General features: G+C 31.5%; 1 protein-coding gene across 10 annotated transcripts in view; it reads right to left on the bottom strand.

Moving 5' to 3' along the window:
• ADGRL2 (adhesion G protein-coupled receptor L2) overlaps positions 1-15,131 on the bottom strand; it is a 203,017-nt gene that overhangs the window by 52,111 nt on the left and 135,775 nt on the right. For all 10 annotated transcript variants that reach the window (XM_065910337.1, XM_065910346.1, XM_065910309.1 and 7 more), the window contains exon 4: positions 3,672-3,781. In XM_065910337.1, coding sequence (XP_065766409.1) covers positions 3,672-3,781 — 110 coding nt within the window. The remainder of the gene's footprint in view (positions 1-3,671; positions 3,782-15,131) is intronic.

A 15,131-nucleotide genomic window follows, 5' to 3' on the forward strand; every position in this document is an offset into this window, starting at 1 on the left:
AAGATTAAATACTGACCTCCTGAAATACCTTAGGGAAAAATGAACTTTGTCACAGAAAACCTTTCACATTAAGAGACCCTGCCCCAATCCAACTTGATCTATTTAACCACTTTCAGGAAACATACTTGGTCTATTAATGAGTAAATCTGACTACATCCAGTAAAAATGCAATTCAGTGTTACTGACATGGAACAATTCTTTTATTAACCACTAGTCCTAAAATTACTGCTCAGTGAAGAGCAATATTATACCTGCTCAGAATCAATAATGGAAGGGCGTGGTGGGAAAATAAGGATAAAAGAAATCATTAGTGGTAAGTCTGCTCAGACTAACTCTATATAAAGCTATATTCTTTCCTTTTAGGAAAGGATGGTTTTACTCAAATAAATCAATTAAATGCAAAGAATAGAAATAATAAATTTTAAAATATGTTATGCATTTAAAACAGAAATTAAAACAAGTTCAATAAAGGATGTAGAAAGCATATTTTGTTTTCCACTAATTGAAAATGGCTGAATTAGTTTTATTACTTGATACACTAAATCGACAGTGCAGTTACTATACAAAATATTAAACAGGTAAGACTTTATTTATGATTTAATTGTTATCATTTATATAAAAAATAAAATGGATATATATTATATATAACCTACAATTTTAATGAAAACTGAGAAGTAACATCCAAATGTAAAAGTAAAAATAAATTAAAACTTTTGATGATTGATAAAGTGCATAAAATATGGATATTTAAAACAAAAGACCTCACATTATGATTTTTATGACAACCTAAAGGATATATAGCTCTGTCAAATAAGTCAAAATTTCATCAACTCAGAAAAATACAATAAAATTAATGAAATTAGTATTTTTATCACAAATATATATTGTAACTTGTCTTAACAGGCTGTATGAATTAATTCATAACAATACATTTACTATGCTACAGAACAAACATAAAACACATGACTCACTAACATCAGTGGAGGACATAGTTTTGAAGACAAGAAATTGACCCAAACAAAACCTACATACTCTGTATCTGAAGTGACACACTATTTCACTCTGAGTAATCTTATGTTTATTCATTAACAATGACACAATCAATAGTAAAAGGTTTTTTACTCATCAAATGAAACTTATGGCTAAATTTATGGTATAATTTTAAAAACTTAATGATAATTTGAAATAAGAGAGTTCAAAAATCAAAACCAAATCGTGCCTATAGGACATGGAAATTCTGATTTGACTATTCCTCTTTATCCTATAGGATCCTTATGACTTGTTTTAAACACATATTCATTCAATTACTAACCAAATATAATACATGTGTCTGTCTATAAACATACAAAGTAAAACAAACTATAGCATGTATAATGGACTCTGTTGCATAAATTTATTATAAAATTTTTAGAGATCATGGAAAGTTTCTGAATTTTTGTTTTTAAACTAAGAGACAATAGTTTGGGATGGATATGTTCCTGAGGCATTTGCTCAGGACAGACAGTGGCATAAAGCCAGGTGATAACAGACACATAATAAATGCTATTTGATGGTTACAGTTTTTATCAACTAAGCAAAGGGTAAAAGGAGTATGCAAACATTACAACATACTAAAACACTATTAAAACAAGGGAAAAGTGAAAGCTAGGAGATTAAAAGAAAAGTAAGTATGAGAGATGATTATAACAGACAGAAGCATGAGGGAAAAAACGAGAGGAACATGGGGAAAAGAGATTGAGGAGATACAAAGACCCAAAATAAGATCAAAACTATCTAAAAATATCACTGGCAGTGAGAGTCCTGGAATTTAGAGTGTGTCGCCACTGTACGGTATACAGGAAGCATAATTACTTCTATTCTTTAGCAAGGAGTAGTTTCTACAAAGTCACAGACTGCTTCGTGCAAGTATCTAGAAAGGCAACAGCAAATTGATTACTGTCTTTGTTTTTTTTTAAAGGACAAATACTAAAAGAACAAATACTTCTCTTGAAAATAGCTATTTGCAAGTTTGGTGCACAATGTACAACACTTCTGGAGAACTGAAAAAGTAAAATTTTGAAAGTTAGATGTTCCAGAAGATATCCACACTTTTCTTTCTTAAAAAGCACAAGAAATAACCTTAAAAGTCTGAAAATAATATTTTCTTAACACTGTGTTTGATCTACAGACTAGGTTACAGGAACTGGCTCCGGAGAGACAATTCTTGGCAGCTCTGACTGATTCCACTGTGTGGGAATGGATTCCTTTTCTAACTTGAGGACAGAGACCATGCTAAATTCACGCGAAAGTGACTTTACGGAACAAAATCTTGGTTAGCTCCAAAGAATGCAACGTTCCTCTAGTGGCACAGGAGAATGATTACGTGAGCCACCCACACTACACACAGGAGAAACGACATAAAGATCAGTGCAGTAGGCTTCCAATCCTACAAACGGCATAGAAAATACTGAAAACATAAAAAGCATCCATCTCACGGTGACACAGGAACACAGAGCAGGAATGAAAGGAAAAGATAATCTGTGTTTGGCCTTTAACTGATTCCCCACACAAAGGCAATCTATCAAAACTGCGGGCAGAGAAGAGAGATGCGTAAGAATGTGTCACTACCATATTGGACATAGTATAGCTGTCTAAAATTGGCCCTTTGTTTTCAGAAATATTTAGAGTTTAAGCATACGAATCTATCAGAACTAGTGATCTGGTTTTTAAGGTTCTGGAAAAAGCAATTTCACTATTAGTTTTGAGTCCATCTTTTTCTTAAGGAGGGAAGTCCTCCTAAAGCAAATCAATAAAATTTCTGCTAAAGAATTCTTAACTCAAATGCCGATGAATTAAGGTGACATGACACGTATTTTTTTTTAAATTTAAAAAGTAAAGGTGATAAGAACAATACCAAACAAACTAGCTGATAAAAATTAGGCAATATACTTAAACTTTTTAATTGTCTAAAGTGATTTTTTCTACTGAAAATGCAGAATACAATTTATAAGTATGAATTCTGAGGTTAGGAGGAAAACTACACAAAATTACACTATTAGCTGAAGCTTACTTATAAGTTTCCAATTAAATTTTAAATATCCTGCTAAAGGATATTACTAAAAATGGATGTTGAGAAATTAAAAATACGTGTTACATACTTGTTACATCTATTTTATTTAGTGTTAAGATTTTATCACTGAATCTGGTAAAGGACTGCTCCCTTAAGAACAAGGGACAAAAAGGAAAGCACTTGCCTCAGTTAACTGCAGTGGTAGCTTTTACCAGGCATTAAAGTTACCACAACAGCAGGTAGCCATTCAAGTAGCTTACTATGAAAACTGAAGTCAATTCCTTCTTTAGAAAACTGTGAGCCAAACCAATTTGTCAGCAACTGGTGTTGGGCAAAAGTACAGATTTCTATCAGCCCTATTGAATAGCTAATTCAAGTTTGTTTTCTGGAAAAACACTAGCCTTAAAAGCCAAACACTTAAGAACACAGACAGACACTTGGCCAGCTTCACGCTATGGCTTCCTTCCACACTTCATGAAGCTAATTGGAGGCCCAAGTCTGTCAGTGCTCTGCATGCATAATAGTTTTGTAGGCCATAAACATATGCTTCTTTCACATGGGTCCTCTTTCAGCATCAACGAGAAATGCTGTAGAAAGTGAAAAATTCAAACTTCATACTTACTGTAAGGGACACATTCATATTGGACCTCAAGATATTTGTATGTTCCAGGACATGGATCAGGAAATACATCTGACCCAGTAACTACTATACACTGTGTTCGATTGTTGCACCTGGAAAACAAAACAAATCAAACTTGTGTAACAACAATGTATTTACTTATTCTTACTAAAAAATATAATAGTGAGCTGATCCATATTGTCTTTAAGCAACCAGTACCATAAATTTTAAAAATTCAACTGCTAATAGTTTATTGTAAAGAGTTACAAAAAGTCCTATTTTATCTATGTTGTCATACCCCTCTATCATGGGTCACAATGAATTTTAACTGGAAGTAAAAAGAAAATCACTGATAGTTTTGTTATTTTAGTATATATTTTAATTGAAGTTTTTGACATGTTCAACATGTACTGAAAATAAAACTTACTCGGTTTCCTACTATATTTAAGAATTAAAATTGCACTTAAAACGATATTGAACTAGATGAATGGAACTGAACAAAACATGGAGTCATAAATTGAACAGCATGGAAATAAATTTTGAAAACATATTAAAACAAAGGAAGAGCCAGGTTTTTAAGTTTATTCTCTAAATCAGGTTTTTGTGTTGTGTTCTATTACAGATACTTATACACTCTAACCAGATATCAAGCCAATGGATTACACCTCCCATGCTTTTGGCCTACCTATACGATAGAATGCATTGAAAGCATTTAGCATAGTGCCTGGTACATACTGAGTGTCTAAGCATTGCGTTACACTCACTATTTTCGCAGATCAATATACTTTTATTTTCAACATATGATTATATAGTCACTTTTTCTAAATTAGTACTCCCTGTAATACAACATTAAAAAGAGTGTCATTACCATGAGGCCTGGAATGCCCTATTTATTCCTATTGGAAGTATTTTCTTATTTTGTATTGTCAATGATTCATTGTCATTGAGACTATCAGAATTAAGTTAGAATTCTAGGCAAGATGATTATTTATTTAAGTTCTATGAATTTGTCCCAATGATCTTGTGATAAGCTATATAAAGGCAAGAACTATTTCTTTTAACTTTTCAATTTAATTTTAATTTAATTTCTTTTAAATTTTACTTGATTTCAACCCAATGGAATGTTTGCAGGGGTCTTACCATGTTTTCTGTTAATATATAAATTAGGAAGACAAAGCAAGCAGAACAATAATATTTTAACAAAATTTACGTAATAATTTGAGTGTGAGACATTCCATAGTGCATTACTAGACTACAGAATGGCAAATAAAGAATGAAAACGTAGCCTAGTTTTTAGCACAACTAATTCAAGTAAGGGGAAGGAGAACTGTGCTAATTCAAGTAAGGGGAAGGAGAAATGTGTCAGAGAGGAATAGGTATGCAAGTCATGCACCTTAGAGCCACTTAAGCTAAAAGTTAAAAAACAAACACAAAAACAAAAAACCAGGTTGACTTTCCCTGCAGAGCAGTAAGACCTGAAAACTTCTATAGGATCAATTATGCAAATTTTATAGGTCAAGGTATAATAAAATGAATTTCAAGTGGATGCTTCAACTATTAAGTAAATTATAACTAATATTGCTTATACAAATATTAAGCACAAATCCCTTTATTCAGTATGGTTCAGACATTTAAAGAAATTTGCCAGTGCTTCTCCATTTAGTGTAAATGAATTAATGTGACTCATGGAAAATTTTGATATCCTAAAATTTTAAATCACAAATAGACTTAAGATTTCACAATATATCAATGTCTACTATTTCAACTGGTTCATTTTCTCCTTAATTTCATAAGAGTTCATCACTTCTTTTAAACTTTCTTGATCTCAGGAATTCTCAACCACTAACATAGTCCCCATCAAAACTTAAAATCTTTAATTTCCTTGCTTGTACTTATTCATACCAACAAAGATCCTCCCTTTATCTCACCCTCGAACTTCTCAAAAACAAAGAAATCTAAACTCCTGTGGGTTAGATACCCCTTTCATATACCCCATCTATATACATTTTATAGCCACTCAACAAAGCTCTGCCATGTTTTAATATTTATAAAAATGGTCTTAATATTTATTCAAAATATATTCATGATAGAAACCTGATAAAATAACAATCAATGTCACAGTATGTTTGCAGGAAGTGTATAAGAGATAAGTAGTCTTGCTTCCATTAATTTGTTTAAAAGAAGATAAACACCATAAAATGAAAAATAATTGCTCATATTTACTTTTTCTGAATAACTTTGCATTAGTCAATTAACCACAATTACAAGTTCAAATTAATGTCACAATTATAATAATTTATATCAATCACATAATTTTTATTTCACTTAATAATCACATTGCACAAGACAGCAAAAAGTACTAATTTTAGGGCTAAGTGTTTAAGTAAAATTGAAAAGGTTAAGAAACTTAATGGAGTACCTACAAATACAGTTATATAGATTTCTAGAATTCACAGCCTTCTAAGATGTCAAAAAGGTTTGCTTTACATATCAGAAGTGCAAGAAAATAATCTTGAGGGAAAAAAAAAAGGAATATGGGTACTAAAATAGTAAAGGGTCAGCAAGAAGAGGAACACAAAAATGTGCAGAATATCAGATTTGCATATCAGTATCTTGATTGAAGGAAAAGAAAACCTAAAATCTTAGAGGACCAAATGATGGAAATAAAAATACAGACTATGTACATTCTTTCATGAATGAAGCAAGTAGTCTTAAGTTTCCAAATACAGAAAGTGTAAGGAAACACCCTTTGTGAGCTGTTAGTACTAAGAAAAATCCAAAAATCCCTTCACCATTACGCTGTTAGTAAGACTGTAAAACTACAAACTGCTATTATTTAAGAAGACAGGGAAAAATAAAGCAATTAGTTAGCCACAGAGGCAAAGTAAATTCCCACCAACTGCTCAGCTTCAAGATTTCATTCTAATGAAAATAAAAAGTCTAACTAAGCCCAGAAAGGAAAGGCATTCAGCTGTTTGTATTCTCAGTCCTAAGAAAATTTCCAGTGAAGTAAGCCAGAAAGATAAAGAACATTACAGCATACTAACACATATATACGGAATTTAGAAAGATGGTAACGATGGCCCTATATGCAGGGCAGAAGAAGAGACGCAGAAGTACAGAACAGACTTTTGAACTCTGTGGGAGAAGGTGAGGGTGGGATGTTTCAAAAGAACAGCATGTATATTATCTGTGGTGAAACAGACCACTAGCCCAGGTGGGAGGCATGAGACAAGTGCTCGGGCCTGGTGGGCTGGGAAGACCCAGAGGAATCAGGTGGAGAGGGAGGTGGGATGGGAGACCGGGATGGGGAATTCGTGTAACTCTATGGCTGATTCATGTCAATGTATGACAAAACACACTGAAAAATAAAAAAAATAAATAAATTAAAAAAAAAAAAAAAACAAAAAGAATGTGAGCTCTCTGCCTCAGCAAGGCTTACATGTATACAGTTAAATCATACACAGCCCCAAATTTAGAGGAGTAGAGAAGAAAAATGGTGCATGGATTAAAAAAAAAAAAAAAAAAAAAAAAAAAGAAAGAAAGAAAATTTCCAGGCTTGAATTCTTCTCTCTTTCTCCATAGAAAAAGATTTATCATAAAGGTATGGCTATATGAACAATGAAAGTATCAGTATATTTAGTAATATATGGGGACTCATTCTGTTAAAAATTTTTACTTTTCTTAAATGAGAAACATAAAAATTCAGTATGAATAAGAACAAGGCAGAAGAGGATAAATTGGGTTTTTTAAATAGGTGGACTTTAATTATGACTTGAAGGAAATGGAATTACTGTTCTCATAAAGAAACACTTCAGCTTTTAAATCACTGAACTTATTTTATTAGATGTTTGTAAGGATACTCAATGAGTTAGGATAGTTAAAGCACTGGTTCTCAAAATGCGGTTGTCAGACAAGGAGCATCAACTAGGATCTTGTTAGAAATTCATTCTCAGGTCCCACCAAAAACTAACAGCCTCAGAAACTCTGGAGGCTAGGACCCAGTAATCTGCTTTAACTCTCCACTGATGAGTTTGATTTATGGGGACCACTGGGTTAGAGGCAGGTTTAGGTATATTAATAAAGACTAGATTATAGATGGGAACACATGTTTTTGCTCAATAAAATACAAGTGACATAGAAAAGCCTTTAGTGATGAATATGATTTATGCAGCAAGGACATGGTACAGTTTACAATGTTAACATATCTTCCGTTGCTAATTTTAATCATAATAATCAAGGATTCCTTGATTCCCAACCTGAGAAGTCTCAGTAAGTACAAATTCTAAGTACATGTATATATCACATGTTGAGCCCACTTTCAACAACAGAGGGAAAGTGTAATCTTTTCGTAGCTAATGAAAGTATCTAACACTAACTACACTTGGAAATAAAATTGTTGGTAATCTGTAAAATTATGTTATGTTTCCTAGACACAAGGTGTCATTAAAAGTAACAGAAACCAAATCAAAACCCAATGAAACCACTGCACATTTTTCTATATTTAACCTTTGTTTTATGTATTCAAATATATTTTAATAAAGTTGCTCAACTACGGGAAAACATACTATTTATTGTTTTTAAAAAGAACTCAAGGGACATAAAGGCAGTCCTTACAAAAATTTACCTTTAAGCAATTTCTTGGATATAAGATTTAACATCATCGAATAAGTAAATGTAAAACTACATATGTACTGAATCTCAAATTCTAAGCATATAGTCATGTTTAATGTTCTAACGACATTTCCAAAAATTTCCAAGAGTTGGCATGTATAGGTCAAAGGCTACACATTATTTCACATAACTGGTTTAAAAGCGTCATTAGAAAAACACCTATGTATTATTGCTATACATTATTTTAGGTTACAACTTTCTGGTTATCATATTAAATATTTCTTCCTCTAATTTTCAAACCTAAAATATATAATGTAACACTCATCCTTAGAATTCCATATGTAAGTAAAATAAATCTAATAATAAACACTTGGTAACGTGATCAATTGAGATACCAGAATATAATTATTTCTGATACTAATATTCATAAAGTTTACATTTTAATCATAAAACCCATCACCCACCACACACAGAAAATCCAAAATCCTGCTGTAAAGGCCATAGAGCTACTTTAAATGGAGCAAAAATCTGAATTAAAAAAAAATTATTTAGCAACTCATTCCTGTCTTTCTACTCATAATGGGAAAAATGATATTCAAAAATAAAGCTAAATGTACACCTCAAAAGCAGAAGAAAATAAAACAAAAAATATTGGAGATTAATGGTCTATTAGAATTTACTTTCCATGTACAATGGAGTACCAATATACCTGCTTATTAGCAAAACTTAGAGTATGATATTTAAAGTCAGTGATATTGTCTAGGTTTGTGCACAGTATGTAAGAGAAAAATACTTTCAGGACTATCTAGAGTATCTTTTAACCATCACAATTAGCAGATGGTAAGAAGTTCAAAGTATTATGTCTATTTTGTTTTTTAGAGGTCGTCAATGACCTTAGGTTTCAAAATTAAATTCTAAGATATCCATAGTATTTTTTGAAATTAAGATAAATGTTGCCAAGAAAAATATAATTGATAAAAATGTCTTTTATAAATATGTATTATAATTAATTTACATACTAGTATATGGAAATTACTTAGAAATTATCAGCACAGATTAACAGTGGTATTTTGAAGAAACATCATCTTTTTATTTTGCAGACAGTAGTGCTTCATCTCTAATGAAACATCAATAATGCAAACTATTAATATGTTGCTTTCCTTAATCTTTTAAAACTGTAAATGAAAGGAACAGTGCACACATTACTTATTATAATCTGAGAATAAAGTATATAAAAATCATCAGCATACCATATCATTTGACTCTGTTCAGAAGCAAAATTATTTGCTAATTGGGGAGATTAGTGCTTAAAAGCAGAGGCTTTAGAATAAAACAGAATTGAGGTTTTAGTTCCAGCCCTGCTGCTTACTTAACTGTGAATCCACAAGCAATGTATTAAACCTTTCAACCTCAGCTTTCTTATCTGTAAACCATAATACCTCCTTTAGAAGTTTGTCATTAAGGTTAAATAGGATAATGTAAGCAAACCCTTGGCAGAATCCCTCAACAAATATGAAATACCAATAACAACAAAAATATCAATAATAAGAGTAAGTACTCCTTTATATAAACTGGATATAGATTTGCAAACCTTAAAGGTGCAGAACATCTTTTGTTCTTCCAAAGCATTCCCTGTATGTCCCATGATTTCCTGTGTATGGCTTTAAAAACAGGCTGAAGTAGTCAGCAAATTTGTTTTCTTTCCAACTCTAATTTTGAATTGTACAATGCCCAACAAATTGCTTTTACTCTTCTTTTCATTATCTTCTGCTCATTATTACACTTTACCAAGTGCAAAGTATGGAGATGAGATTCCATATGTAATCTATTGTGAGAGGTGTTTTAATCAATAGTCTTGTTCTGCTGATTAAGCAGGGGCTTCTGTTTTGGCAAGATAACATTAGTCTCTCCAGGCATGCTCCAAAAACCATTGGGAATCTTCCCCAGATCATTAGATATGCTACAATAAAGCTTTGGTACATTCTCTTTTCTTCCTTAAATTACTTCTTCACTGTCCCATCACTCCCATTTTGATGGCACTGCATTATTATTGCATCTCCCCTGAAACTTGCTCTAGAGCTATGTCTCCAGGCCATAGGATGCCATTTTCCATTGAAGCTTCTGCTTGAAAATATAAATTAAGAAAATTTCATTATCTCCTGCCAGGGGCTATTAGTCACCACAGTTCTAAGGAAGATTAAAAATGCAAAATCTACTGACTTGAACAAATACTCCAGCATTCAACAGAAAAGCTCAGTGTATCATGACAGAAACTAAAAATTAGTGTTTGCTGAAATCTGGAGTCATCCTCTAGAATTAGACCAATTCTTTATTGAGAATGTATGTGCAGTGTAGATTGCTCCAATAATTTCAATCTCTTAGTGACATCTGTTACTTTTTAAATTCAATTATAAAATACGAGTAATAATAAGTCTGTTTCTTTCTTGAGATACCTTCTGGAGATGAAATAAATACTTTAAAGGTACAAGGGTAACATGTGATGATATTCCTTTCCAAAGAGCCAAATGTAAACACCATATTCACAGGGGTACTTTGGAAGAGTTTCATCCAAATGGGGAATCTGCACTTTTCTAACTGGACATAATGCCTACAGTTGATACCATAAACCCATTCCCTAATTAACAGATCAGAAATGATACTCATTCTAGAGTCTCAATTACCAAAAAGCTATCATATGTCAATAAGTAAACTTTATTATCTTCAAGCACACACATTTTTAAAGTTTACAAATGTTACTAGAGAGGACAAAAAAATAAAATGAAAATAAAGAAAGAAGGTCACTGTCAAGCTATACATTTTTATTGGAGGTGATTATGTGCCTGGTATATAATAACAATTCAGTAGTTACTTTTGAATGTATAATGATGAATGGTGAATCTGATTATTGCTACTTGTAAATAAACACAGTTATTAGAAAATAAGTATCAAACATCTAATTTTGCTTCAATCAGCTGTACCTGATTCTCAGAGAATTCTGTCAATTTGGATAGAGTTTTGTATCACGAAAGCCAATAACAACACTAAGGAGACAGATCTAATTTAAAGGGTGGAGGAAAAAGTACCCTTTATCTTCCAAATAACTTTTTCATGCACTAAGGATTCCAAATGATCAAGGAATGCAGTACTCTAGGCACTAGGATCCTGTCTTTCTGAGTCCATACTTACAGTATATTTTTTTTACACACACAGTAGATTACATTAAAACACGAATAGTTAAGTTCCCAAACAAATTTGCTCAAACAAAGCAATCAAATAAACTGAGGGGATAAAAAGAAGTTATGATCCAAAATATAAGATTACAATGATCCCCACAGATAAAAGAGGGAAACTGAGTTGAATGTTAAATCAAGCCTTTTTAAAAACTATAATGAAATGCTCTTTTATCACCTGAACTTCCATTCTGAACAGCTAAGGAAAGTGGGTCCTGTTTTCTTTAAATATTTATTAATGATGATTTGTGAGCCTAACTAATTGCTACATAAACATAACATTAGGAAGCTAAATGATGTGTAATTAATATGATAAAAAAGAGGTCTTCTAAAGTAATGTTCCCATTTGTCACATAACTATGTTCTCATAATTTATTTAATAATTTGTGTATTGTAGAAGATTTCTATCCATCATATAGTATTTAATTCTTTAGGCATGTTAGGATGTTACACTCAAAGAATTATATATTGTGCTTTCTAAAGTGTTTTAAAATCCTTGAAATGAAACTGAATTATTGAAATGAAGTTGCTACCCTAATCTCTAGGAAAATATATTTGAATACTGGCACAAGCATGGATACACAATTTGGAAAAATAATATAATTTTATTCCATTCAGTTTCCTATATACTGGTATTTTCAAAAATTTGAAATATAGTCTTAAATTTTTAAAAAATTATGACTCTTTTAATCTTTGCAAATATATTTGAAAAAAGTATAGAAAAAGTCAATTTACTATTTAGATAAGTATATGCAAAACTACAAAATATTTTTCTGGCCTATCAATTTTAAATATAAACCTATTTGATTGAAAAAGTTTATCATAAGAAACAAATATGTAATAACAGAAAATGAAAAAAAATAAGTATCAGGTAACCTACAGAAAATCAACAAAAGCTTGATATAAAATCCTGTGTAGGCTTATACCCAGAAGGTATATCATTCTAGCTTTTACTGTGTTGAAAACAGCGATAACATGAAACTGATACCTCCCATAGTCATTCTGTATTAGGAATTAAAACCACAAAGTATGCGTACTTTACTATCTATAGTTAAATTTGCATCTCAGAACCTCAAAAACAACCCCTCAAAAATTCCACATTAATTACTAAAATAAGGTTTTTGAAATGGCAATGCTGATTTTCTAAAAACAACTCTCTATGTTTTAGGAACCTTTGAAATTCCTTAGTTTTTACTGGGCCTTGGGGTCAGTTTAATGCAAATTAGGCTGGACTCAGAGTCTTATTAATCCAGTACAAAATCTCTTGTTTGTAGAAATGCACATTCAACAAAAATGCACTTGCTTTTAATAGCAAAATAAGAAATATTTATTTACAAAGCATGCCGCTGAGACTGGTTCATTCACAGGGTCATCAGGTCTAACTACTTAAAGAAAAGAACAAGATAATTTAAGTGAGGATAAAAACTATAAATATTTGAAGTACTTTAAAAATACTGCTTCTGAGTCCAATTTTTCAAGACCTCTGCTTTTAATAATTCAAAAAAATTATTGTGACCTGTATCAATTAAGAGCAATTATTTATAAAAATGTTAACCTACTATAGTTTGTACTTGCAGAAACTATCACATTTTTTTAACAAGGGAAATGGGAAATCACTATGGGATGACCTAGTTAGATTAAATTAGCAAGAAACTTGTTACCAGACCATATAAAAGACACAGCATAATAAGACATGACCTTGCAGAGACTTGGAGCCAATCTATGATGTTTTTCCTTTCTATAACCCTTGCTAATTATCTGCAAAGTTACAGACCCTTTTGTCATGGTTTATTTTTCCTCAAATTGTGAGGGGATTTTTGGTTTCTAAATATTTAATTAGTCTTGTTATGATATGAGAATTGTTGTACATTTCAAGCATTTTGATTTTTATACTCTATTCCTTCTAATTATCCTCAGATTTAGATTGGTCATCCAAAATCTTTGCCTTTTGTAATTATTTACTTCTTAAAGATCATTCCGTGAAGAAATATTTTCACCCTTATGGCTCTTCTTTTCCACAAATGGCTTTTCTGGTCTGTTAATTGCCCGCTCAGAGGATTAGAGTTTGAAATAATGCAAAAGAACATGCAGCTAAAAGGAGTTTTAGAGGGCAAAACTAAGTAAACTAGATTTTTGTTGTTGCTATTTTAAATTCACCTTAAAGATAACACCCTTGGTTTAGATGTGATTTTGACAAACAGGAAAATTATGCCATAAATATTTTTTTCTGCCTCCTAAGATGTTTCATGAGATGTCATTTAGTCTGTATTATAAATCTCTGCATATAAAAGAAATTCATCTCTAATTGACAGCTAATAAATTTCTTCTTTTACAGACCTCACTTTGATTACAGCACAGTGGCTAATGTTCACAGAACTTCCTATGTATCAAAATGAAAGCACAGAAACAAATTCATAAGACTTTTGGTGGTAGGCTTTTAAAAATCTACTATTTATGCAAAAGTTAAATCAAATTCTTATTGAAGTATTTAAAATTGACTCAAGAAAATTTTTTCATTTTTTATTAAAATGACTACATTCTATACATGCTCATTTTTTTTTTTAATCAAGAGGCAAGAAAGCACTGCTGTTCTTTACCCCAAATGAATTCTTTCAGTAAGAATTTTTTCACAACTTTTAGTACATTCTTTCCTCATCAAACTTGTTTTTCAGTTAAATGCACTGTTTTTATTACTTTTATTTTACAGTAGTTTATTTTGCTCATGCAACTTATAAAGTTTATAAATAAGTATATAGAAATGTTTTGTGCAAAAAGGGGATGCAAAAGCAAAATGAGCAATATCTTAATAATATGAACTGAACTGATACATTAATGCTGGAGAACAGGGAAATACATAGCGTTAATGGTCAATAAAGGGAAAACTCTCAGAAAACAAAATGCTATGCAATTATTCTGCAAGTCATGAATCTTTTTTTATTAATTATGTGGTCTAACTTTGTGCCTCATAAAAACCATAATCTTGTTATCCTTGTGTTATTCTTTCTATTTTAAAAAGATGCATGTTAAAAAAAAAAAAAAGATGCATGTGAACTGAATTCTCACAGAAAACACTGTCTATACACTTCCTGAGCTATTTTTTCCTTATGGAAGAACCATTTGAAGAATCTTTCCTCTGAGGGTAGAGCATTTTTTGAAGTGAGGACACCACACTAATAGTCTGAACAACTCCTATATTCCAAATCACAGTGATGCCCTTAATGCAAGCCAAAGAAGAAACACACATTTGCAAGAAGCATCTGCTAACGAAGAGGATTAGAGAAGGCTAGCACGTAAACTATTCTGGCCAAACAGTATTCAATTCTTCCCCATTTACTTGAACCTGAAGTGATCTTTCTCTCCTTTCCCTATGGCAGCAACTGTCTATATAATTAATTTGGCAATTAATCATATTCTGCTTTGTGGCACTGTTCTATATTTTGCATAAAATTGTTATTTAATTCACCAGTATTTTCCATGTTTAAAATTGAGCTGTAAACTGCTTATGTTTTTGTTTATATTCTTTTTCAAACACCCCCAAAGAGTGTCAGGCACTTCATTGTATCAGTTCTCATACCATGAATGCCTTCAGCTGTTTCTAGGACCCTAGTCTTATCTCCTC

Source organism: Muntiacus reevesi, chromosome 1 (assembly GCF_963930625.1).
Source record: "Muntiacus reevesi chromosome 1, mMunRee1.1, whole genome shotgun sequence".
NCBI lineage: Eukaryota > Metazoa > Chordata > Mammalia > Artiodactyla > Cervidae > Muntiacus > Muntiacus reevesi.